This window comes from Phlebotomus argentipes, unplaced genomic scaffold, assembly GCF_947086385.1.
Source record: "Phlebotomus argentipes unplaced genomic scaffold, Phlebotomus argentipes genome assembly scaffold_4, whole genome shotgun sequence".
Taxonomy (NCBI): domain Eukaryota; kingdom Metazoa; phylum Arthropoda; class Insecta; order Diptera; family Psychodidae; genus Phlebotomus; species Phlebotomus argentipes.
The window spans coordinates 1,246,021-1,271,581 of NW_026776174.1; the positions used below are offsets into that span (position 1 = coordinate 1,246,021).

General features: G+C 39.8%; 3 protein-coding genes across 6 annotated transcripts in view; 2 read left to right on the forward strand and 1 right to left on the reverse strand.

Annotated features, from left to right (window-relative positions):
• The first annotated feature begins 204 nt into the window (after nucleotides 1-204).
• Nucleotides 205-7,049, forward strand: LOC132257690 (pyruvate kinase-like). 3 transcript variants are annotated; one of them, XM_059754697.1, is made up of 6 exons: nucleotides 205-413; nucleotides 632-672; nucleotides 4,872-5,798; nucleotides 6,129-6,597; nucleotides 6,661-6,817; nucleotides 6,889-7,049. In XM_059754697.1, the coding sequence occupies exons 3-6, from the start codon at nucleotides 4,872-4,874 to the stop codon at nucleotides 6,899-6,901; spliced, it is 1,566 nt and encodes a 521-aa protein (XP_059610680.1). In that variant the 5' UTR covers nucleotides 205-413; nucleotides 632-672; the 3' UTR covers nucleotides 6,902-7,049. The 3 variants fall into 3 exon arrangements, with proteins under 3 accessions (XP_059610680.1, XP_059610681.1, XP_059610679.1); XM_059754698.1 differs by lacking the exon at nucleotides 632-672; XM_059754696.1 differs by lacking the exons at nucleotides 205-413; nucleotides 632-672 and adding an exon at nucleotides 3,050-3,276.
• A 1,441-nt stretch (nucleotides 7,050-8,490) lies between these two features.
• Nucleotides 8,491-20,299, reverse strand: LOC132257689 (DNA-binding protein RFX2). Of its 2 annotated transcripts, XM_059754694.1 has the most exons (11): nucleotides 20,288-20,299; nucleotides 17,556-17,953; nucleotides 17,243-17,480; nucleotides 16,721-16,762; nucleotides 13,035-13,131; nucleotides 12,780-12,969; nucleotides 11,699-11,806; nucleotides 10,745-11,413; nucleotides 10,268-10,582; nucleotides 9,828-10,199; nucleotides 8,491-9,708 (listed from the first exon to the last, which is right to left on the reverse strand). In XM_059754694.1, exons 2-11 carry the CDS (start codon nucleotides 17,766-17,768, stop codon nucleotides 9,625-9,627), a joined length of 2,328 nt encoding a protein of 775 aa, XP_059610677.1. In that variant the 5' UTR covers nucleotides 17,769-17,953; nucleotides 20,288-20,299; the 3' UTR covers nucleotides 8,491-9,624. The 2 variants fall into 2 exon arrangements, with proteins under 2 accessions (XP_059610677.1, XP_059610678.1); XM_059754695.1 differs by lacking the exon at nucleotides 11,699-11,806.
• Nucleotides 20,300-21,964: 1,665 nt separating this feature from the next.
• The window catches only part of LOC132258175 (rho GTPase-activating protein 100F), a 32,529-nt gene continuing 28,932 nt past the window's right edge, over nucleotides 21,965-25,561 (forward strand). The window contains exons 1-2 of the mRNA XM_059755319.1: nucleotides 21,965-22,413; nucleotides 24,968-25,224. Of these exons, the coding sequence (XP_059611302.1) occupies nucleotides 25,141-25,224 (84 nt within the window). The 5' untranslated portion in view covers nucleotides 21,965-22,413; nucleotides 24,968-25,140. The remainder of the gene's footprint in view (nucleotides 22,414-24,967; nucleotides 25,225-25,561) is intronic.

The window sequence follows — 25,561 nt, forward strand, 5'->3', positions numbered from 1 at the left end:
TAAAAACCGTGAAAAATTGATAATTTTTGATAGTAAAAACTCGCATTCACATGATTAAAAAATAAACAAATGATCGCAAATGATCTAATTTGGAGAAGGCGTGAAATTTTCCAATATTTCATCTCAAAATTTCGCAATCTTATCTAGTCAGAGACTGGACTAACACCACCAAAGGCCAACTGGTGGGAATTCGCGGTCAAACTGTGAGAATCCAACAGTGTTGTGCTTGAGCTCTTCGTATCAGTTCCACAACAACGGGTTCTCCGACAAGCCGCATTTTCGCCTTCTCTGAAGTCTCTAAAACCATTTAAAAATTGCATTCAGTTCACTCTTGACAATCCCTTGTGTACAGATATCTGCAAATCATCCCTTAGTTTGTGGTTTTTGCCCTTAAAAAAATTCCAATCATAAAGGTATGTTTTCTGTGAATGACTCCAGAAGTGCTTCGATACTTTTGCTGCAATTTCATTTTACACACTACTTAGCTATCCTTCCAACTGTAAATAATCAGCTTGTGTTATTTATTTTTTTAATTGTAATCACATAGTTTTTGAGAAAAATGTATCTTTTGTGCACCTTTTATTTAGTGCTTTTGTAACTAAAATCCTATCTTGTTTGCGAAATATTATAGCTAGAGCTGAACTTTTTTGCATTTAGTCGTCTTATCAGTGGGTAAGTAAATCTCGAAAGTTTACCATTGTTTTTTATGTCATTTTACATAGTAGATTTTGTGTATTTTCTACGTTTTTTTCTTCTACCTTTGCCACGAGAGAATGCCAATGAGGTGCGGTTTTACTGGCAGTTCTTAATTCAGTGTGAGAAAAAAAGTCTCATCGAGACTCTTGTGTGTGAATCATGAAATCGGTTCGTGTTCACGCCATGAATTCTCCACATATTCCCGGCTTTTGGTGTGTGTGTGTGTATGTGTGAGCATGGTACACTTTTTCCGTACATTTTCTGCTCATTCAGGGAGATATAATGTGTAGTATTTAGCACTACACCACCTCATGAAGCCGTGCACACAGTGTAAAGCCCTGCTAGAGGTTACTTAGAAGTCAAAGAGTTGCCTTCGGCTCTCCATCGAGAGAATTATACTGAACGATTTTCCCTCGGGACAATCGTGCATACAATTTTGCATGCTTCAGAGGATGCTCAAGCGAATTTAGGGAAGCGCCGCTGACATCACTCCAGACCGCGTGATGTCACGTTTCTTCTTCAAACGCCCAAAATAGTCCAGAATGAAGGTTGAGAGTTTGGCAAAATTTTCCATAAAAATCACTCTGTGAAATCCACACCGAAAGTGTTCCAAGGCGAGCAACCCAACGAGAGAATCCTTTGAAGGCAGCAAAATGAATAAAAAAAACTCTTATCTTCAACTCTTGCAAATGATTTACAGTGGCGCTTTTTTTATGCCACATATCAGTTTTTTTTTCTCGAAAATAAACTCGGTGTCAATGACAGAATAATCGGCTTTTTAACCCACTCAATTTGTGACTTTAACTGCATGGAAAAATTCCCTCTGAGAGACGGTGAAGAAATGCGTGTGTCGTCACTATCTTATCAAACTCTGTGTGAGCAATAAAATCGTCTCCAGCCACTAACCATTGATGCCTAGTAAAAATGTTATTATTACACTTTTATCGCGCGGCACAGAAATTGGGACAAGGAGTAAAGAGAGACAGAAAAAAACATTACAAATTTGTCAAGCAGTGATAAGAGAGCAGAAAGAGAGCTCCAGAAAGTGTACATTTTTCCCAAGCACAGACAGATAGAGAGAAAAAAGTGTTTATCAGCCGAAATTGTGATGGTGAAAAAGTGCGCTGAACACTTTGATAACACGTGCAAAACAGCTGATTACACTGGGTGGATTGACTAAAATAGCTGAATAGACAATTTCGAGGGCGCGTAAGTTTTGTAGTCGCGCGCGTAGGTCAGTCATGCTGACTGATGCTTGCACAACACACTCAGAGATGTGTATCAAATCTCCATGTTTTCATAACTATAAAACTACTTCTCTGTGGTGGTAAAAATAGCATAGAAACATTGTAAAGTTCGTATCATTCATAAATCATTTTCAACCATTTTTAACTATGGTTTTGATATCAAGATTACATTAATATTCTAAGGGAGTTATCACACGCTTACTTGAGATTAAAACTGAGCATATTGATCTGAGCACACTCGTATTTCCACTTATTTGTGGCCTTTAAACGGTCCAAACGAGCACAAATTGTCTCACTAGAATATCCTTAAAAGAACACACAAAATTCCTTTCGTTGCTCAAAAATTTGCAGTTTTTCTTGCATAAACTGTCATTAAATTGACATTTGTCGCTTTTTTGTCTATTTCTGCTGCTCCTGCAGACAGTGAACAGCAGAAGAAATAAGACATTGTGATCAACTGAGCAAATTGAGCGTCGCAACATCATCATCATATATTTATGACAATAAATATCTTCTTTCTGTAGAGTTAAGAAGTCTATTTTTGCTACTGGTCACACTCTCTTGATAATCTCTGCGTTCTCAGAATTTCCAGTTTACTCAAAACACACAAAGCCTTTATCAACATGTGAACGCATGCCACGCACCTGGCCCTTATCTCTCTTCTCGGCTTGTGTGGAAATTTTGGATTTTGGCAAATATTGGCTCACTTTCTTCCTTATCAAACGAAAAGGGCAAGAATGTGTTGGACTGAAAATTTTCCACCCCAAAATCTCGCTGCTGTTTATTCACGAAAAATCACGCTGCACGTGCGCGTGCGTGCGTGAAGGGTGAGTGTCTTCCGGGAATGCATTATGCAAGCGCGTGCTAAAATTGGTGTGCAAGAGCTGTGGCTCTTCGGCGATGCATTCGCGCAGAGTACACGGTTGCAAAAGGGTGGCTCGGTGAGCAGACGGCGACTGTTGTGGGTGTTCTGAAGGGGAAAGAAGGTGCGCGAAGAGCCGTGGAAGCGCTCTGGGAGGCTGCGTGGGGCTGTGGAGGGAGATCCGGTGGCGTCTTCGGTGCGCTTCGGACGACGATCGGCGGCGCCGCGAGAGTCGCCTCGTCACTCGAGTCGGTGCTCTTGGCCAGTCCACAACCGACACCGGTTCAGCTGAGAATCCGCAGGAACAGTGCGCGATTGTGCCATTCTGAAAATTTTCCACAGTTTCTCGCGAACTCTTTCACGACACACCGTCTGCTGTGCGCGAAGCGCGGCCAGAATCCGCCGAGTGACTTTGCTGGCCTCTGCCACCCCCTCAGGATGGTCTGGACAAGTGCCTACGACAGTGCCGAGGTAAACCCTTTGCCCTGCACGCGCAGCCCAAAATCGCCGGACTGAAGAATTCTCTTTGTGTGTCTCTCTTTCCACCAAATTCTCATTCTTATTTCTGTGCACGAATCGGTCGCGATGTTCGGGGCGAAAAAAAATCAATTCACAACATCATCGTCCTTCACCAAGGACACAGCGAAGGGGAAGTGAGACGGAGAAGTTATTAACAGTGTACACACATTTCTTCTCACTCAACTCTGGGTGGGAAATTGCACGCCAAAAATAAGCACACGCACGACACGGAGAGATCGTCAAGTGTGTGTCTGAATTTCTAACAATTCTCGCGATATCGCGCATTCTACCGAGAACCCGATAAGAGCGGTTTTCAGGTGTGAAAATCACCGTCGATGATCTGAATGCGAAATTGCGCCTTCTCTGCCGACCATTAATTGGCCACACTAAAAGCATCAATTATGTAATGCTCGCGGGATTACGTAAAAATCTCGACAAAGAAGAGAACATTTTCGACTATGAAGATGCACCGGATGCACACGAAAGTTCCCAACTTATCCCTTCAGTTTTGCATGTTTATTTTCGAAGCGATAAATGAAAAGTCTACTCTGAAATAAACACGTCTCAAGACTCAAGATCAAATTCACATTTAGTGTGTTTATCCACATAATGAACTTAAGACTCAACTCTCTGTCTGAAGAGAGATTCTCTGAATTGGGCTGTATTACAAGCGCGCCTCAATCATTACAATGGCTTACAATCAAGGACAGAGTGTGATGGACAAAAAGTTCTATACCTAAAATTTTAAGCGTGACGCAATTGCAATTAACTTTATTTTGCTACAAGGTTTTAGCACACTGCAAAGGCAACGGCAGTGAGAGAAGAAATGTCTGAAATTTCCAAAGATGTCTTTCTGCGATTGATTTCATTGACAAAATGCATTTGTAGCTTGTCAGTTGTATTTACTGATGATTAGGTATCTAATTTTGTAATCTCTTAAGTTACTCTCTAATCGTATTTCTGTTATCATTGTTTCGTTTCTTGACTCAGCGCTCAAAAAGAAATTCAATTCCACCAAAAATATCGCAATCAATTCAAGAAAAATCATTGAAAATGTGCAAAAAATAGAATTTTTCGCTTAATATGAAAGGAAATATTTCAAACTAATAATCGCTATTATGTTTTCTCTTCTATTTAACCCAATATATTTCTCAAGGGGGAGATAATATGGTCAGAAGTGGTGTACAGATCAGTAGAAGTTTTAGGAAGTGGAAATGTTTCAATTTATGCAATATTTGGCTCATAAATGTGATTTTAGTTTTATTATAAACAATCTATGATGCCTAAAGTCCTGAAAATGGTGTACAGATTTTGGCCATATTATCTTCCCCTTGATTTTTCTTATCTTGGTTATGATCTGTTATTACTCTTTTCTGAAAACATTGAATGCATTTCCGAACAATATGGTGATGGGAAAATTGTTTAGTGCGCACAATAAGTGCAAAGCAGAGCAAATAAATAGTTTGTGATAAGTTTTCTGAATGCACACTAATTGTTTTCTCCTCTTTCTCTCTCTCTCTCTCTCTGTGCGATGGGAAAATCTGCAGATGAGCACAAGTGGCAAGAAGATGACGACAGCCGAAGCCGTTTCTCACCTGGAGCACATGTGCAGCCTGGACATCGACTCCCAGGCGGCCTTCACGCGCCTCTCGGGCATCATCTGCACCATTGGGCCGGCGTCCAACAGCCCTGAGATGCTGCAGAAGATGATGGAGACTGGCATGAACATCGCCCGACTGAACTTCTCTCACGGATCGCACGAGTATCACGCCAACACGATCAAGAACATCCGCGAGGCGGTGAAGAACTACTCGGCCAAGCTCGGCATGGCCTTTCCGCTGGCCATTGCGTTGGACACGAAGGGTCCGGAGATCAGGACGGGTCTGTTGGACGGCAGCGGCACGGCCGAGGTTGAGCTGAAGCGCGGCGGCAAGATCAAGCTCACCACCAACACGGCGTTCCAGGACAAGGGCAACGTGGATCAGGTGTTCGTGGATTATGCCAACATTGTGAACGTCGTTGTGCCCGGAAATCGCATCTTCGTGGACGACGGATTGGTCTCTCTGATTGTGGATGAGATTTCTGGCGATACTCTCACGTGCACCATTGAGAATGGCGGCGTTCTGGGCTCACGCAAGGGTGTCAATCTGCCGGGTGTGCCCGTGGATTTGCCCGCTGTGTCGGAGAAGGACAAGTCCGATCTGCAGTTTGGCGTGGAGCAGGGCGTGGACATCATCTTTGCCTCCTTCATTCGCAATGCGGCTGCACTGAAGGAGATCCGCGGTGTGTTGGGCGAGGGCGGCAAGGCCATCAGGATCATCTCGAAGATTGAGAATCAGCAGGGAATGCACAATCTGGATGAGATCATTGACGCTTCCGATGGCATCATGGTGGCTCGTGGAGACTTGGGCATCGAAATCCCACCGGAAAAGGTCTTCCTGGCCCAGAAAACCATGATTGCCCGATGCAATCGTGTAAGTTTTGAACTCTTGATATTTATTTATTTGATGTTATTGCTTCCGAAACACAAAACGTTGCCAGTAATTGCATGGCCATGAGGATGGCGCGCGGTTATATGACTTAATACGTAAGAGCAATCAGAGAATTTTGACTTCTGACGTGCTAAAAATAGACCCCAGAATTTCATGCCAAAGCCATCCGGTGCGCAGAGAATCATAAAGAGTCGAACACATATGATGAGGAGTGGAAAAGGCAATATAATGGATTTTATGTGGGGTTTCCCTTTAACCATTTGGGTTGTGAAAATTAATGTGTTTCCTTCTTCGTGGTTTTGACCTTTTCAGGCTGGAAAACCTGTGATTTGCGCCACGCAAATGCTCGAGTCGATGATCAAGAAGCCTCGCGCGACTCGTGCTGAGATCTCCGATGTGGCCAATGCCGTTCTGGATGGTGCTGACTGCGTGATGTTGTCCGGCGAGACGGCCAAGGGTGAATATCCGCTGGAGTGTGTTCTCACCATGGCCAAGACGTGCAAGGAGGCCGAGGCGGCGCTCTGGCAGAAGAACCTCTTCCAGGATCTCGTCAGTCAGTCACCGTCGCCACTCGATGCCGCCCACTCGGTGGCCATCGCGGCCGTCGAGGCGTCCAGCAAGTGCTTGGGTGCAGCCATCATCGTCATCACAACTTCGGGACGTTCTGCTCATCTCGTGTCCAAGTACCGTCCGAGATGCCCAATCATCGCAGTCACGCGCTTCCCGCAAACAGCCCGCCAGTGCCATCTGTATCGCGGAATTCTGCCACTCATCTACGAAGGTACAAACTCGTGAAGACTCTCTGAATGTCCTCTTTAACACCATCTTCACACACACTTTGCAGAACAAGCTCTCAGCGACTGGCTGAAGGATGTCGATGTGCGCGTCCAGTTTGGCATGAATTTCGGCAATTCGCGTGGATTTATCAAGAAGGGCGACCCAGTGATTGTCGTCACCGGCTGGCGACAGGGTTCCGGCTTCACCAATACCATTCGCGTCGTGTAAGTTAAACGAAAATTGTGATAAAATCTCTGAAGTATATAATTAACGTATTGCTTTTCATTATTTTCAGAAATTATGAGTAAAAAAAATATGAATCATCTCATGGAAAGTCACTTTCCGCCCCCACGAAGTCAAACATATAATTGAGATACTGAAATAATTATAATATTATATGTGTTGCATTAGATTGCAAATAAATGTGAACAATAAAATTTAACAAGAAAAAAAAAATGTGTTTTCATTCACAATGTTATTTATTGACTGTAGTTTTATGTTATCAATTGTTTATCCTTCTTAAAATATGGCATAAATTTACACATTCATAGTTTCTTGGTTTTTTTTTGAAATTTGTAAAGACATTCATTTTTTTTCCAAAAAAATTCCTCCCCTTTTCGGAGTCACAAACACTGAGAATTCTTTTTCTTTTATTACTTCTTGACTTTCTTTTGCTTTTTTTTATAACAATGACGGGGAAGTTGATTTCTTCACAAGGGGGACAATTTATGCCGAAAATTTCTTTTTAAGTAATCTTCAATTTAAAATTACACAGACTAGAAAAAAAATTATTCAGTTTTTTTTTTGTTTGCAAACATTCAGGCTCACGCATAGTTAAGAGTGATTTACGTTTTTTTCTTTTCTTTTCTTTTTGCAAAGATGTTTCTCTGCACATTTTTGCTGTTGAATTTTTCTTTGTCTTCAAAATATTAGTCTTTCAATGTGGCTTTACTACTAAGGCCGTTTCACTTCTATATAAATGTACTGCTCAAATTGCTGCGACTTTGTGAGTTTTTCTTTCATTTATCCTTATTCACTATATTTAATTCATGTTTGATTCCATTTTTTCCACTGCACAACGAATTCGCCAAAAACGAAAACGTTCATGAGCACAAAAATTACAATTATACCAATAAATAAATAAATATCTACACTATAGAATTTCCTCGAGGAAAGGAGGAAATATCCTTTATCATCCTTCGTAAATTTACTTTCACATTCACAGTAAAAACTTTTTTTTTTACTCTCAGTGCAGAAAAATAAAATGGCTTTCTAATATGGTTTTTTTCTTCATTATCATCATCTTTTCCCTTCACAATTCACGGCGAATGAAAAAGCGTTAAAAATTTTTTTCCTCTTGCTTATTAAGTTCGGTGATATGTTAGTTCAATATTCTTCCATTTCGGTCAATATCTGGCTTCACGAAATCATCATTACCCTGATTCTCCATATTGTTATTTATTTCTCTTCTTCTTTTTTTTTGCTATACTTGTTTATAGTTTTTGTCTTTAATTCTTTTTGTTTTCCTTATGAAATTACCATCTAGAAAGTTTCTTTTTTTTTAAATCTCAAAATGTGCGTTCAAATCGTTAAAATACAATTTTTTTTTGCTGACCATCAAACAGAAAACATTCACTACAAATGCATGAATTTTTGCAATTCATCCTTATTATTTCTCTATTGGTTTCATTGATTTCAATTATTATTGTGTGTTTATTCATTTTTGTGTGATTATATTTTACAATTTTTCTTCCATTTAATATCCATTTTTCTCACTGAAACATGTATTTTTTGTTCTTTTACGTCTCTATTTTGTAACATAGAAAAATAAATAATGCATATTGATTCAAATATACAAATGTCTCTTCTTAAAACTTATGTGTTTCACTAGAATTCCTCTTTCTTTCAAATAATCCTATATGCTGTCCTAACCCTAATAGTTAAAATCCTCTGCAAATATACCTTACAATTCCACAAAATATACCAATTCAACGCCAATAGTAGAAGAGCGTCTCATTAGGTAAAATTATTATTCATTCGATTCAATGACCTGTCATTTTTCTCCTTTTTCCTTCTTCTGCAAATCTTCAATACAATGGATGGATGTGTTGAGCAACGCATAAATGTACAGTTTTCTTCTCGTCCTTAATCATCACTACTGTGCTATATGTATTTATAAATTACCTACGATTAGATAGAGATTAATTTTGGTATTAATTTCCACGTCTCTCACTTCAAAGACCACTAATAATTATGAGAACTATTTACGACTAAAAATGTCTCAATAAGTTATCTTTTTATCCACTCCATTCGAATTTCTATTCTTCTCACATTCACTATCATTAAATATTTGCACATAATTTCTATAATTAGTAGTGTTGAATACATAATATATATGATATATATATATATATTTCTAAGTTATTCTCAGGCCACAAAATAGACAGTAAATATACCACTTCAAATAGCATTCTTGTTTTTTTTTCCACCCTTTAAGACCTGTTTTTATCCATTTTACTGAAAATATCTGGGTGTAATCTGTTCATTGTTCCATTTGCCTTATTCAGAAAAAAACATTCAAAACTGATTTTTATTAAAAATGTGTACACAAATAGAAAAGGAATATCCTTTTCACTTATATGCAACAATTATGATGGTTCACGATTTCTGGTGGCTCTCAAAATATTAACCTTTCATTAGGCCTCAAAGAATTCTCATCTTCGTCATCTTTTAAATAGTTTTTTTTTGCATTAATGGGGCAATAATTCCAAAGGTATAATCCATCTTCAAATACCCTAATCAAAGTGTCTATCATTCCTCTTTGTAAATAAATAGTATTACCTCTCTCTCTCCCTCTCTCTCTCTCTCTCTATCATCTGTTTCCTTTTGATACACACAGGCACAATTGTATCATTTTGAGTAGTTTGATTACGGTGCTACACTTGCTGAAGATGTTCATCTTATCTGACTATACATATCAATAATTCTGGATTATTACACTCTTCTGTCATTGTCTGGCTTTAGGTGGAAACTAACTACGCATTCTCTTGGCTTCAGGCTCCACTTTGCACTCGTACGTCGCTGGAAATACCATCCCAACAACATCTTCCGGTTGCTGCACAAAACATATAATGAACAAACAAAAAAAAAGGAATGTTGAATATAATATTGTGTTGTGAAACTTTTGGCAGATAAACTTTTCAACTTAAAAAAAAAACTTTCTTCCACACTCACCCGATCAACTTCGCTCATCACTGCAATTGGAGTAGTTTGAGTGGCTTGAGCTACTTTGTGCTCAACAATGAAGAACATATATTCATCATAGAGTAATCGTATTAGATGGAAACTTCCAAAACTTGCAGCAGATCGCAGTGTTAAGTCTCGTATCACCATTGAGCTGTAGAAGCTCCATTTGAGCAAAAACTGTCTCGCTGCCTTGGCAAATGTTGGCTTCCCTCGATACTCCTCCAAGGCAGAATCCACCACAAGACGCAACCACGATGCCCACTGTTCGAGGGTGTTTTGCTGCTGCAGAGCAGCTTTGAAGTCATTCTCCAGACGCTGCACCGTCGCCGTATCGCATTGACACACCCACGAAGCTTGTTCCTGCAAACAACAACAAGAAAATCCATCTTTTATACCGAAAAAGAGACGAATATCATTCTCTCTCTTACTTGAACATTGTGAAAATCCACACGATTGAGATCATTGAGCATCTGTGCAATTTGTGAGCTATTCTGCAGCACCGCCCTCGCCGCCTGAGCCAAGTGATTCAGCGAAGTGTATCGTCTCAGTGTCTGACTGAATGCCGACACGGCAGACAATTTAATTTGGAGTATCGAATCTGGACATTCACTCATGGCCGATGAGAGCCAACTCTCGAGATTCTTTGCAAAATTGCGAATAGCTTGAGTGAGTGAACTCGGTATTGGACGCAAGACATCAGGAATGAGAACATCAACCATATTTTGGTAGAATGCAAAATCCACCTGCAATAAAGGTTCAATAAAGCAAATTGTCAATTATGGTTTAATTTCAATTGCAGTATTGAAAAGGAATTATTCCCAATTAAAGAGCTTTTGGTATTCAACGGATTATTGATTGACATTAAAATTTTACTGCAATTAAAAATGAAAGAAGATGAAATTTACCTGTTTGATAAATATCTGCACAGGTTCGCATTGGCATAGAATGTACAATTTGGATTTGCTGAGGTACTTCTCCTCCTCACACTCTTCACCATTATTGTTGTCCTGCACACGCCAAAACTCTCGCCATAGCGACTCAACTGTGCTGAACTCCAAATTCAGCACAGCATCGAGAAAAGCCTCACAATGCTCACGATAAATAGATCTCAGTGTGTCCACATCTTCATATGTCACCTCCTCGGGAAAACTGAAGGTCGTGTCAATGGCCGGAAAGACAGGAATGGCCGCACTTCCGTCACCCAAATATTGCGAACATGCCTCGTATGTTTCAGGCTTAGCGCCCAACTTCTTCGCATTGCGCGTCCCCGTGGATTGACCAATTGAATTGGTCTGACTAGAATTATTGTTGAACGGCTTCTCATCCAGAGCACTCATGAGTGTCGAGCCGGGTTTCACGCGAATGCCATAATAGTGATACTTGGAATTGCCACGAGTGCCCAATCGACGTGTTCGCAGACCCGTGAAAACGGATCTAATTAATTTACCAAAACTCGCAGCATTCACGGCATCCAGCTTGTTTTCATTGCAATGTCTCATGTAGTGATTGTAGAGAGTCGATCGCGGTAGACTCACACCCTCTGCCGTTTCGTAGTTCTCCACCAACCACGCCACCTAATCACACATATATAACACACCAATTTCAATTAATTAACAATCTCCACAACGGCGCAACATTGCTCAGGAGATAAGTAAACATCAACACACAAAAATTACTAAGAACAAAATGCGCGACAAAGAACCAAAAGAATATACATTAAAAAGAGCAGCAATTCTACTGTAAACAACTAAAAAACTAATAAGTAATAGTACTAATTAGAGACCACAGCAAAGGAAAAGAAAGGTCAGAGTCACTCTGGCTGGGAAAAAAAAACAGCACCACGAACAAAACCACCTTACCGTTGCGGGTGATACTCTTGTGGCATGCGATAAGCTAGGTGTATTTTCAGTTTCAGAACTGACAGTGGAGGCTTGTGAGTTCGATTGTCCCTGAATATAAGCCACCTCCTGGCGAGAGGACACCCAATCAGGAAGATAGAAAATTGTTAGATTAGAAGAGAAAGGATGTTTGTGGAATCATTTCACAGCAAATAATATTTTTCTTTCATCTTCTTTACTGAGAAATAATTCTGAAAGTAGTTAAAATAAGATAGCACACGTATTAGGCTAAGACTATGAGAAGTTTTTAACTGATAATCATTCAATTTCTGTATTTTGTACACTTATTATTACCTAGAAATTTTGAGGCTCTCTTTATAATTGGTTTTAATAGAATAAATCTATTTGAAAATTCAGCTTGATTTGACGTCAAAAATAGGAATTGGTAAAAAGGTGTTGCAACATTACGATTAATAACATTTATGAAAGTGGAGAATTTATCTTCTGTGAGATCTAAAACGCTTCTAATGTTGACGTCTGAAGTCAATTCATTTATTTCGTCAAATGAACACAAGACAAGCCGGAAAATTCACGTGAAAATCGAGGAAATAAACAATATTGATGTTCTTAGATTAATTAGTACAATTTGATTGGATTTTTCGGGTAATTTGTACACATTTCAATGCAACAGATTGAGATTATATGTTTCCGGACATCGTACCAAATCGAAATTCGTATTAAATAAACTCAAAACTTTGCCTTGCAACGCTTTCTCGTTCGTATTTCATTTGTACTTTACATGTAAAATTGCAACACCAAATTGGTAGCTTTTATGAACTGAAATACGAAATCTGTAGTATTGCAACGATCAAAAAATCTCCTCAATTTAATATTAATTTCATAGTTATTAGACACAATATTCTTCCCACACCACAAACTACAACATGTTCAACTTATAAATCCGGCGGTAATTGATATTCCCATCAAATTCATTAGTCATTAGTCTATTTAGCAACTCACATGAAGATTATTATCAGTAGACATTAAGTGGGCAGTAAATATGAAAAGGATATTAGTTGACATAAAAGGTTCTTTTACTCACTGCAGCAATCGTCTGAGGCGAGGCTCTGGTTTGTGTTGTACTCAGGAGGGTATCATCAACAGGAACTATGTAGTCAGAAGAAGTGTGATTGGTAGCCGCCGCTCCAGATGCCGTGTAGTTTCCCGTCGCTGTCGTGTAGTACTGCTGTCCTGCCGTTCCGTAGTCACCGACAGCGTACACCGGATACGCCCTAATGCAGAAGCACATTAATTCACAGTCTCTTATAGCTGATTTTCCAATATCAATATTCATTACATTTGCGTTTGCCCCTGACCCGTCGTTGTATACAATTCCGAATCCACATACTGCACATGATAAGCACCGTGTGAGGCCACATTATCTTGCGAGGAAACTGCAAAAGTTATTTCAAACAAGAGGAGAAAAAAAATTACAATTTACATCTCACGAAAAAGAAAACACACTTTGAGATTAATTATATCCCGAGAAAGACAATTACCACAATAAGAGGACATTGAAGTTTGCCTCCTGTACATAATTTTGTAACTTAAGATTTGACTAAAGAAACTAATCAATTCAATTAGGATTAATTTTCACATCACTTATTCTTTACTTTTCCATTTATATTTAGTCTCGTATTTTCGAATGTTTCATCAATCAATATATAATTTTTACACCTTTCACATGATTTATCTTTAGTCACCATTGTGTTAGTAAATGCGAAAAACGGCACGAATAAGGAAATAAATTAAGAATGCAAAAAATAATATAATTAAGAATGCAAGTACAATCATATTATCAGTCATTTTAATGCACAAAGGGAAAGAATAACAGAGAAGAAATAAATCCTGTAAATTAAGGAGTAAGTAGAGTAGAGATTCAATGAAAATTAATTACAGGCCAACGGAAGAGAAAAATCACGTCTGTCTCTCGCGAAAACTGCCAATATTATGCGCGGAATGCAAAAATGTGTGTACCAAAAACTGCATTCACTTGTGTGTTGTGCATCAACGGCGGATACTTTATATTATTGAGGAATATAGACACTCTTGTATGAAAAGTGAAAACAAGGATTCATCTATCCGGTCCCAAACCACCTTTCACTTCCTTTCACATAGAGAAATGTGAGATGTTCTGGGTACAGAATATTGCTCTCACTTCACCTAGCAACGGGTGTGACGGTAGAATTTCGACTGAATTCGATGCCATCGGAAATCTAAGCACCGTGTGTATGGATGACGATGATGGTCCCTCTTTTTGCAATCTCTCTCTCCACCTGTATATTTATATCCCTTACACATAGACAGTTGACTGAAGCCCAGGGAGAAAATATATAGGAAAATACAACACAGGAATAACACTCCCAAATACGACGCACCACCCAAAATCCTTCTCTTCATGCCAATCCCTCTTGAAAAACAACCTCATCCTCAGCCACAGGAAGCAACTGAAAATGTCACTCTTTAGCCCATATACATATACAACATTCACACATCCCACAAGAACTCGCCAACGCAGTCTCTCTGTCTCTCGCAGAAACATCCTTCAGCTCCTTGCCATCTCCTTGCTAACTATTCCCCATCTTGGATATCATGTTGAATTTCCTAGTGGAATTACACTAAATCTTTCGCCTTCACTATTATCAGCAGAGAAGTCTCTATTGCCGTATTCTGTGAAGTCTGAAAGAGATGGTAAAAGCCTCAAAGGAAGAACAGCTTCTTCTCTTTTAGTTGTGTGGATTAGCAATGGATTTTCTATTCAAATATTCATTCAAATTTATCAATGTCTAACATTGAATTGAAAAATGCCATGAAAGACATCAAATTCTAACTAAAACATCGCGCAAAACACAAGAATTCTCATCAATATAAATAGACAAGATATTTTCATTGGCAATTTTGACAAAGATAGCATTTCTAATTTTATTATCAATTCTTAAATACCGTATTCAATGACAATTTAATGACTATATAAAGATGAAAGTGAAAGTGATTAAATGTTTTCCACAAATTGCCACTCATCAATTCAATTGGCAAAGACAGTCGGTCATGGGACTTGCAAAGGAGATCATTGCTCGAAACGATAAAATTACACCTGAATAAAGATATAACAGGGAAATAAATGTGAGAAGAAAATTTTAGGGTGTCTCCTTGCAAAGGTTCCACCCACTCTGAGTTTCCCTATCATTTTTATCACACACACACACAAATCAACACAACACATTCATACATTTTCCCTCCAGAGGAACGCAAAAGAGGAACAACTTCGTCGACTTTTCCCAGCGAGAACACAACCAAACGCAGCATCAGACGAAGAGATCAACATGCGAAATACCGTGAGTGTGACAGAGATGAGGGAAAAGGGATGAAAATTTGCTGTACGGATTGGAGGAAATTCTATCAATTGGGAGAATTCAGGAGCTGCGCCATCACGGCCAGAAATGGCGGCTCGTAAAGCGGGTGGGTTTTTTATGTGTTCCAAAGGAAAATCTATGTGGAAAACGACGATGAGATAAAGTGGAAAATTCAACAACGACTTCAACGCTCAGAGAGTACAGAAAAGTTTTTGCAACAGACATTTTCACGTGAGCAGCAGCAGTTCTCCTCCAATTTACACAATTTTTAACCGGGAAAAACTTTGTTCTGTGTCAATTTGAAAGATGAATAAAAAAAAAGTTGAGTGATATTCGTCAATTAACGTGAAGTTATTGGTTTTTTCGAGTGGCGTTCGTTTCAATTTCATACGTGAGTTTTTGCAATTTTTATTGTAGTAAATAATGTTACAGCATTAATTAAAGCCATTTCTTGCACACCTGAATCATTTTCATCAATTTAATTATCCATCATAGCATAATCTTCTCATTTGATTTCATTTGCATTTCCAAAGGGGACGCGCGCGATTAAAAGAAACACTTTTTCTAATGATATGAGAGAACACGATGGAAAGTTCTTTGTAGACACAAGAAGATTATCTGTCAATTGGAAGGGATTGCATTTTCAACCTGAATTAACATGGAAATAATTTGATAATTTTGTAGGATTTTCGGGGAGGGTTGAAATGCACCACGAGATGATTATTGGAATACCTTTTACGTTAACAATGAATAGAGAGTGTGCTGCATAGTGTAATTTTATACATTCACACTCACACTCGCGCGCACTCAGGGTGGACGATAACCTGGTACCTGTGCCACGAACACGTGCACTCACTGCACACGAGTGTTTTATTGTTAATTCGGTGTTACACACCAAAATAGAGGGGTGCTTCTCTCACATGGTATCAAATATTCATTACAAATTAGACACTAAACATGGGGTTGTCTAACAATGAAAAATCACTCGCTCAATGGAAATATAGTAAGCTTGATGCCAGCATTTCTACACGCCGACCATTAGCAGGTATATCAATTTTACCGTAAAATTACCACAATAATGATGCAAAAGTGTATTAATTACAATTAAAATTTGTCATCGCTCTTTTGTGTATTCAATATCATTTTGTGCATGATGCACAAAATCTGTCGAAGCAGAAATTTTTGCCTATTAATTAATATTCTCATTTATTCACTGGGATTTTAAACACTTGCTTCCAATATTTCAACACAAAAATCCTCCCTCAAAAACACCTATCATTGGATCAAATCAATTTTCTTTGACAAAGAAAGAGAAAAAAAACCCCGAAAAAAGATAAGAATCTCTGAAAACATTATTGAATTTCCTGATTGAGCAATTATAAAAGCAAAACACACTATCTAAACATCTTTGAACTACAAATTTCTCCTGAACATATTCATTAAATCAGCTTCACATACATTTTCCCCTCGTATTCAATTACTAAATAGATGAATTACTGCAGATGTACAAATCATCTATCAATAGGTAACAGATAAATTTATACGGATTCTCTACCTTCCCTTTTTCGAACAACAATATTTCAATCAGATTTAAAGAAGCGTGAAATAGGAAGAGAAATGATAAACTTACCGACTGTTGTGAGCGGAGCATAAGAACGCACTGCGCCTTCAGCTGTAATTTCAATAATTAACAATTACTAATCACATGCCTTCGACATCAGGCTATCATCATAGCAGCAACACGCATTGATAAATTTCTTATCAATCCAGCTTATGTACGTGATTTTCTGATAATATTTTACCATCGAGTTTTATCACAACAAATAAACATAATCCAAAATAGCCAATTATGGATTTATGAATACTTTATTGCTTTATAATAAAGAAGCTGAAGAGTTTATTTTATAGATTTTAATTGGCAATTAAAATAAAAATCAAATTTCACGCTCTTTGCAGTAATCTGGATGAGCTCTCGTTATAAATATTCATTCTAAAGTGGCCAAAAGCTTATCTGAATCTTAATGATGATTATTAAGATTTTATCTGATTCTCAATACCATAAAATAATATGAATTTTTCCCAATTCAAAGGTTTATTGATCTTTAACCACATGGACAGCTTCAAAAGGACATGAAAACTCAACTGTACTCACCCGTGACGGTGATGTAATGAGGGCCAGAATCATTGGGACTGTGCGTCTGAACTACTGCCACCTGGGCAGTCACTTGCTGTGCTCCGGGAGCGACAACAGCTGTCCCATTCGTGGACTCAACAGCATCAGCAGCGACCACAGTGATGGGCGATTCATTGCTCGAGTCCGAGTGCTCCAGCGGAACGACATCAATGACCGACACGCCGCCAGGTGTTGTGGTTGTTTGCAAGATGATCTTCTGCACAGATTCGACACATTATTATAGCATTTCTCAATATCAGGAGAATCAAGAGAACATCAGGAAGACACTGACCTGAGGCAGAACCTGATGGAGGGCAATGGGAATGGTTGTGCCATTAGTGCCAGGACTCGTGGCCTCCGTTGTCACCGCAATAGCATTGTCACCATTTGAGGAGGAGGGAGATGTCATTGTCACAGTTTGAGATGCAGGAGACACATTGCCTCCCTGACTAGAAACCGATGTTACTGCCACAAAATTCCTCTGAGTTGCCAATCTTGCAGCCATAGTTACAAATTAATCCACTCGTCTAGAGCCTCTTTTTGTCCTTCCACTTGGACGAATTCCGCTCCTCAGATCGTCAAGACTGTCCGCGCTATCATTCAATGCGACATTCGACATAAAAATGAGGAATCTTCACTGCATTTCCGGCATTTCCCATCTCTGGAGAATGTGAAATCCGAAGAAATTATCTGCAAAGATGCGATGAAACACAATGCATTAGGAACAATACTTTACAACTTGAGCACTTTCAGCAATGACACATAGAAATGTATGTATTTCATTTTCAAGGATAAACACAGGGCATTTCAGTGGGTAAAGCAGAAAAATTTCTGACTTTTTCTCTTGTCCTCAAGGACTTCTGTGACATGACAGAAACACCCTGTGAAAGACATTCAGCACAAAGTGATAAAATTAAATGTGAATTTCAGGTATTTCATATCATGGACCAGAAAACATGAGATTTGAAGGGTGTTGCTAAGAGCTGCGATCATCATCTTGCCAAAGGTATCACGGTAACCATGACAAGTTGTCAGGGAAACTCCAAAACCACCGGAAAATTCGTCTTCTCATCGGGAGGCACTCTTGAAGAAGACAAAATAAATATCACAGCTATTCTCTCTTCTTGTGGCACAAATCAAATTTAAGCTTTCATCCTTCCGAATCTCCACAAACTTTTCCCTCCTGCGAGAGTCATTTGTTTCTCACCTCAAAATGTTCAACATCAAAAGATCACCGGATAATTCATTCGCAGTCAAGCGGGAGAAAATCTACCTTCTTGAGCAAAAAAGGGGGAAAAACATCACACCACTGTTTGAATCTGCATTGAATCTCTGCACTGTTAACTTTGGGAAAATTGTTGAGCAACTTCATTCACTAATTTCCACAAAATATAAAGGAAAACAGCAACATTTCTTCCATCATCCACCGCGAAAGCTTCCTCCTCAACTGAATAGCAACAAACAGACATTGTGTTATTGATCAAATAAACTTCTACCACTCCGACAATATTTCAATCCTTATTAACAATTCCTCATTCACGAAACATTCGGCGCCATCGATGGAAAACATTACGAATCCCAGTTTTTTTTTCTTTACAGCTCAAGCGAGAAAGACCACAATTTTTACCCCCCCAAACAACATGTAAATATATTCATTTAGGAGATATTTTCCAGTGAATGGACAGAGAATTTTATGGAAATGAGCAAAGAGAGGCAGTTTGTCCGCAGATTGCCGTCACCACGAGACTTATTGAGACTCAAAGGCACGCGTCCAAAATTAACCCTCAAGCAAAAGAGTGGACAAAATTATCTGTTTTCAATTTGATGAATTTTGAAGGAAAGAATTTGAGATTTTCGTTAAACACAGTCAATAATAGGCAAAAGGACTCTTATTATTTGCTAGAGAATTCGCCATCAAGAATGCAGATCATTAACCAATGCATTTTTGCTGTAAATCTTCATTCAACTGTAAATTTATCTACAAACAAACACCGAAAATGCAATGTGCTGAGTCAGAAGGAAGCACAAAACTGCCCTGACCGAATTGGAGGGTTAAAAGAGGATATTTCTGTGCATTCGCGTGAAAGGATTGGCGGGTCTCGAGGTCTTTTTGTCCCTCAGCTGCGCCGTGGACAGGTGCTTTATGTTTTGCTGGCGTAAACAATATGTGTGAAGGCGAGAGGGAGGGCGCGCGCTCTCACCACGCATTCCCACACCAGGCGCACACCTGGACAGAGAGACACATCAGACAAGGGGGAACTGCGCGAGTCCTCCGCCCACGCGGACGATTCCCCGGAGCCTTTGAGGTCGTCCCGGAGTGCTGAGGAGACGCGCTCTCCCTGAGAGATAATTGCCTGATTACGGTGTCCTGCTCTGGAAAATTGAGACAGTAATGAGCAAAAAGTGTTTTAATTGCTTCCTTGGCGGATGAATGTCAGAGTAATTAGCAACAGCAGCTGGAAGATTCCTCCTGGGACAGACTTTTCCCTCCTCAAGAACACAGGGATTAGTGCAGCCATACGGAAGGAGATTTTATCGAAGGATTCCCTACAAATTTCCTTATTTCCCAATTTGTCAGCCTCAAATTAACTCCGATGGTGAACTTTTTTCAAGATTACCTTGAGAAGTTTACACAAAAGAAAATAACTTGACCTCAGCCAAACATCAGCAATTGCCATAAAGACACTCTTGTATATTATAATGTTTATTACGAGGTTTATTATCGATTTTTTTCTCCCACAGAATCTTATACAAAATAGAATTCAGATTTTCCTCCCAAACACACCTTCAATTCACCATAAATTGCACACAGATGCGCAATTTAGGTGGAAAAACTAGTCCCGGGCCTAGTTTTTCTGGCCAATTCCCTGGAAAATGCTCTCAGGGCCCCGGAAAATTCCCTGCAACTTGAAACGTCACAAGTGACTTTGACAGGTTCTCATTGCGTTTTTCCGCCCTGAAAAATCCATCCCCCACCCAAAATCCCAACAATTTCCACTTTCCATCGGCAGAAAAAGCCTTTACCTGATGTGGGGGGACATTTTCCGTCCACAGTGAGACTCACGGAGCCCCGGGAAATGGGGGAAAAGTGTCTTTTTCCCCACCCATTCTCGCGACGGAGATTGACAGGTCACTTTTTTGCTCGTTGCAAAACTTTCGGGTCACTTTTCACGACCACACAATACGGGAAAACAATCACAGCACGATGAAGAAGTGATTTCCACGGCAAATCAGCACGTGGATGGAATTTCAGGTGATTTTTTCACGAAAAACTCCGGCCAATTTTTTCACTTATTTGTTTTTCTCGGTTGCTATGGCGTTTATGCACCGCACTGAAGTTTTTACCCCGAAAAGTGGAAAAGTCTTTCAAAATGACCGCTGTTACACAGTAAATTGCAGCAATTTGTCGAATTTACTTGGCTTTCGGAATGAATATGGAGATTTGGTGAAACGTTTCTGGGGATGATTTTAGTTTCTTTCTAAATAATTATATGAATTAAACTACTTAAACTTGTATTTCCCAGGGAAAATTGATTTTCCGCACTGAGTTGTTTTCTGTGCAGTGTTTTTTCAGGTGTACCAGATGGGAAAGTCTGCAGATCACACACGCAGCACCCTCTTACATGTGGTCAGAAAAATATGGATGTCATTTTGTCTGCTTTTAGGCGTTTTACAACATAGGGGATGATTTTCGCGCTGTTTCCAGGACAAATTGAAATATTGAAGGATTCTCAAGGATATATGAATTACTATGCAGGCATGAAGAACGTGAAATAGACAGGGAGTCAGTGGAAAAATGAGGGTTGAGCAGCTTTTCTCGACCTCATGGTTGATTATACGAGAGGGTTAGTCATTCAATTTTCTCTAACTTGCTGAAGGGAAGGCAGGAAAACAGACAAGGGGTGGTGAAACTGCCCCATAAATTGCCCCGAAGATGGGTGATTGGCCGTGTCATAAAAACTGAGTGAGTGTCGGCAGAAAAATCCCCTTCAAACGCTTGTTCTTCTCGCCAACAATGTTCAAAGTCAGTGAAAATGAAAGACAGCCTCTTTTGCACATTATATGAACTTGTCCGGACAAAGTGTTTTCTTCTTACGATGTGGTTAGCAAAGCGTATAAAAGTATTAAGCTAACAGCATAAACAGAAAATACAAAAAATACAAAAGATGCTTTTCTTTCTTCTTCTTGTTTTCTTTTCGAAGGTGTTTGAGAGTGAAAAATTCCAATATTTTCATAGTTTTCTATGGCAATATATTTGAAACCCCTTTTCGCGCCAATAAATTCTGGGGATCTGGGGAAATTGAGAATTTCCCTGAACTCACACGCGTCATGCGATAAAACTCATGACAATTTCCCATCCCTTTTCAGCATGACAGTAGAATTTCTCTGATGGGCGAACATGAGAAAATCACACAGCGGTATGATTTTCTCATGTTTTCTGATAAAACGTGGCCGTCGCAAGTGCGTCGGCGTCGCGAAAAGTCGCACCAACACAGAGGCGCGCCTTCTCGGTCTTCCAGGAAACTCACGAGGGAGTTGGATGGTGTGTGCGTGTGTGTGAGTGGCTTTTCCAGCCTTTCCACGCAATCGATTTACTCTGCGACGACGCCGTTGTGGGCACGGGCTGTTCTCGCCACCATTGCACTGGCACTGGAATCACGAGCACGGGAGAGAGTGTCGAACCGTCAACGGAAGCAGGCAGAGAGTGGACATTTGTAGGCTTCCTTCAATAGGAAAAATCATCTCTCTTCACTCATTACCTCTGCTCTGCCCCCAATCGTCACGCCACAGTGATTTCGTGTGAAAATCCGCGCAGAGACACTCACGAGACGTGCTCGATACACGCAGATGGAGTGTTGTTAACCCCAGAGCCAGTTTGAGGATGTGAAAGACTGACCTTTGGCTGGAGAAAATTCAAATTGGAGGACCTTTTGGTGCAGATGAGGAGCCTAAATTTGGGGCAAAGTGAGAAATTTGTAGGTCATATCGTGGTCATTGGCTGGTTGTGAGTGATTAAGTTTCAGCCAGAGTGAGGCTCTTGCGGTGAAAATCGGCAAATGGTGGTGGTAAAACACTCCCTCGACGGTCAGGAGGCACGCTAAAAAGACGGTGAACAATTTCAGTGGATGTGTCGTGGCTGCGGGAAAGAGGTAATTTTCCGCCCCTTCGCCAGGACTGAAAAGTGAATGAAAGTGCTTCTCTCTGCATTTCCCTCCGCTGGTGGGATGATTGGTGAAAAGTCCCTCGTGATGCTGGGCGCGCGTGATGGACTGGCGATGACGGGGGGGTGAAAAGGGGTCACGGAAGCGCCATGGTTGCTCCAAACTGCTCCCTCGTGACTCCTCAAACGCTCCCCGCATGAATTTTTCACGAGCACGCTCTCAGTCGGAAAAATGTCGCTCGCCGCTGGAAAATGGATGATGGAGTCGTTGAGTTATTTCCGGGTGATTTTTTCACACCAACCCGAAAAGCTCCGCCGTGGCCACTTTTGTCGTACTGACGGGGAGGTTAGGATTTCACATGCGACTGGGTGAAAATTGTCGAGAGACACCAACCGCCCCCCTTTAATCGTATTCTATAATTCATTCGACATTTTATTCTCGACTCCGGAGCGATTGTATTGACGTGGGTGGGCCGCTGTGGGTGAGCTTTCGTTGGGGAATAGGTTAGATCGGGTGGAATGGGTGGCCGATACCGAGGAGCTTTTGGAAGAGCCGACGTCGACGCTCGTGGGGTGAATCGATCGGCCTCTCCCGAACCACTCCACAGAGAGAGAGAGAGAGAGTGAGAGAGGGAGAGAGGGCCAGACAGGGGGAGACCTAGGCTCTTCCTCTCACACACACTCACACACTCGCACTTTCCCATATTTTCCGAGCCTTCTGCACACCGAAAAATCCCCGCGCGCGCGGAAAAAATGCCCAAAGAGAGAGAGGAAAGGAAGGAAAAAAAAACATCCAATTCGTATATGAAGGAGGAAGTTGAAAGGCGGCAAAGACCATCCAAAGGAATTTCTATCCGGAATCTGAAATATAAATTTAACCCCGAGAGTGGGAGGTTTTCCAATGGAAAAACCAGACCCTCTTCGTCAAGAGATAATCTCCGTGTGTGTCGAAGTTCACAATTTTCTTCGGCGACGAGCTGAAAATTTGGTCTAAGACTTTTCGTGCATATCGATCGTGTTTTATGGGTATTTCTCTCTCTCTCTCTCTCACCCTCCATCCCCATGATGATTAAAATAAACACACGGAACACAATCAACAACAGGCCAATTAATAAGACAAATTTCTGTGAGATTCTCCACCCTATTTGACTTTCTTTTTTCCCACGAAGAAATTGCCCTCTCTCGACGACTGAAATGACAGAAATCACGGGTGATTTGCCTGCAATTTTCTCTAAAATACTACCTAGAACTGTTTATGTCTACATTTCAGAGGGAAACCTACACAAAATCTTACAAATCGATCGTCGTAGCGCTATAAGAATTCCAACTTCTAATTAACCGCCAATCTGCGAGTGTTATTTGGGTTTATTTTAATTTGTTGGCAAACTTGCAAATTACACAATTTTATTCCCATTTTATTCACAAGATTATTCCTATGCAAGGAAAGTTTTAGACAAATTGAGGAAACTTTTAAAATTACACTCACAACAGGATTTTGGAAATGTCTGGCTTTGATTTACAAACAATTTTTATTTTATCAAATTGCATTTAGTCTGATTAGTTTGGATGAAATGAAAGGCGATAAAAATCCTGTTTAAAAATAATTGTAAAGTTTTCGTTAAAAAATCTCTGTTTAATGTTTACATGACACATTTTATCAAGTCAAATATTTTAATTGAAACAATGTATTGTGAAAGTTGTGTTAAAACATTCAATTAGAGTTTCACGAAGTTTAAACTAAATAAAAGTTTTACTAAAGCCGGAGATTATAGTATTTTTTTTCGTAGAGAAAAGTTTTACAGCCACAATTAAGGTTCAACTCTGAGTTTGCTAAGCAATTAGTTGTGAATAATTCTTATTTAAAAAAAATATATAATTACCAAATATGAGAAGAAATTCGCGCTTTCAAACACAAACTTTCGCTTTAGTCAGAATATTTTTCTTCTCTAGTCTCACTGTAATTAGTTAGAAATTATGTAATTTGAGGGGAGAAAAACAGTCAACAGATAGAAACAACAAATGACTAAAAATAACCTGAATTGTTTCAAGGATTTGTGAGAGGAACACGAATAATTAACTTTTCGTGAAGTTAAATAAAACAAAAATCAGGATGAAGGATCACTGTTTCGTCCACCTTTTGCCCCACAATTAAAAGTCCCGAGAACACTTACCCTCTGCGGGTGTATTTTTAGATGGAGCTCCGTGATATTCTCATGCGAGAGAATTACTTTAATTGAAGTCCTGGCGGAAGCGATGAATTAAATGTAACCCATATCCATTTTGCCACCCCCATTCCACCGATTGCTGCGAGAATTCATCATATTCCATCCCGACGGGCGGAATGATAAATCAATACTCGCAATCGCAAATGTAATTCCATTGTAGTGGCGCTGGTGTTGTAGTTGTAATAAGATAAGAAACGTGGAAAAGAGCGGAAGTGGAGTGAATTGAATTTGTGAGATTTACGATTTGCCAAGATATAAGTGTAATTCTCCACCTTTTAGTGTGTAATTGATAGCTTTTTGGGCTGTTTATGTGTTTAGTTTCGCCTCGCTCCGGCCCTCGTCCTCTTCCGGCACCACAGGAAAGATTGTAATATGTCAGTGAGACGACAGTTGGCGACCAATTGGATTCGTGATAGTCATTCGGCCGCCGCCGAGGGTCTCAGTGGACTGGGCAGCGTGGCGAGGATTGTGATCACGGCCAGGATCTACTAATGCAGTGGCGGAAGTTCACGCGACTGAAAGCTGCTACTGGACATTCGCGTACGCGAAGAATGCTTTGCTGTGGACGGAGAAAGGTGAGCTTTTCCTTTCCAAATTCCATCACATTCTGCATATTTTTGTATGTATTAAATCTCTTTTCAAATGTCGGAAGAGCAAACTAGTCCAAATTCCTCGATATTGTGTGTAGTTATTATTATGAAGAGTGAAACTTTGTAACAAAAAAAAATCACCCTCATAAACTTGTAACTTCTGCTGATGGCAGTTTTATCCAGGGAAACTCACTGGATGAGTTGAAATCAAGGAGGAGATAATGTGCCTTAAATCTAGAACTTGACAATATTCTCCATATTATAATGTATTTCTTAAGTTTCTATCCGATATGTCTGAAAGAATCCATTTAGAAACGCATTT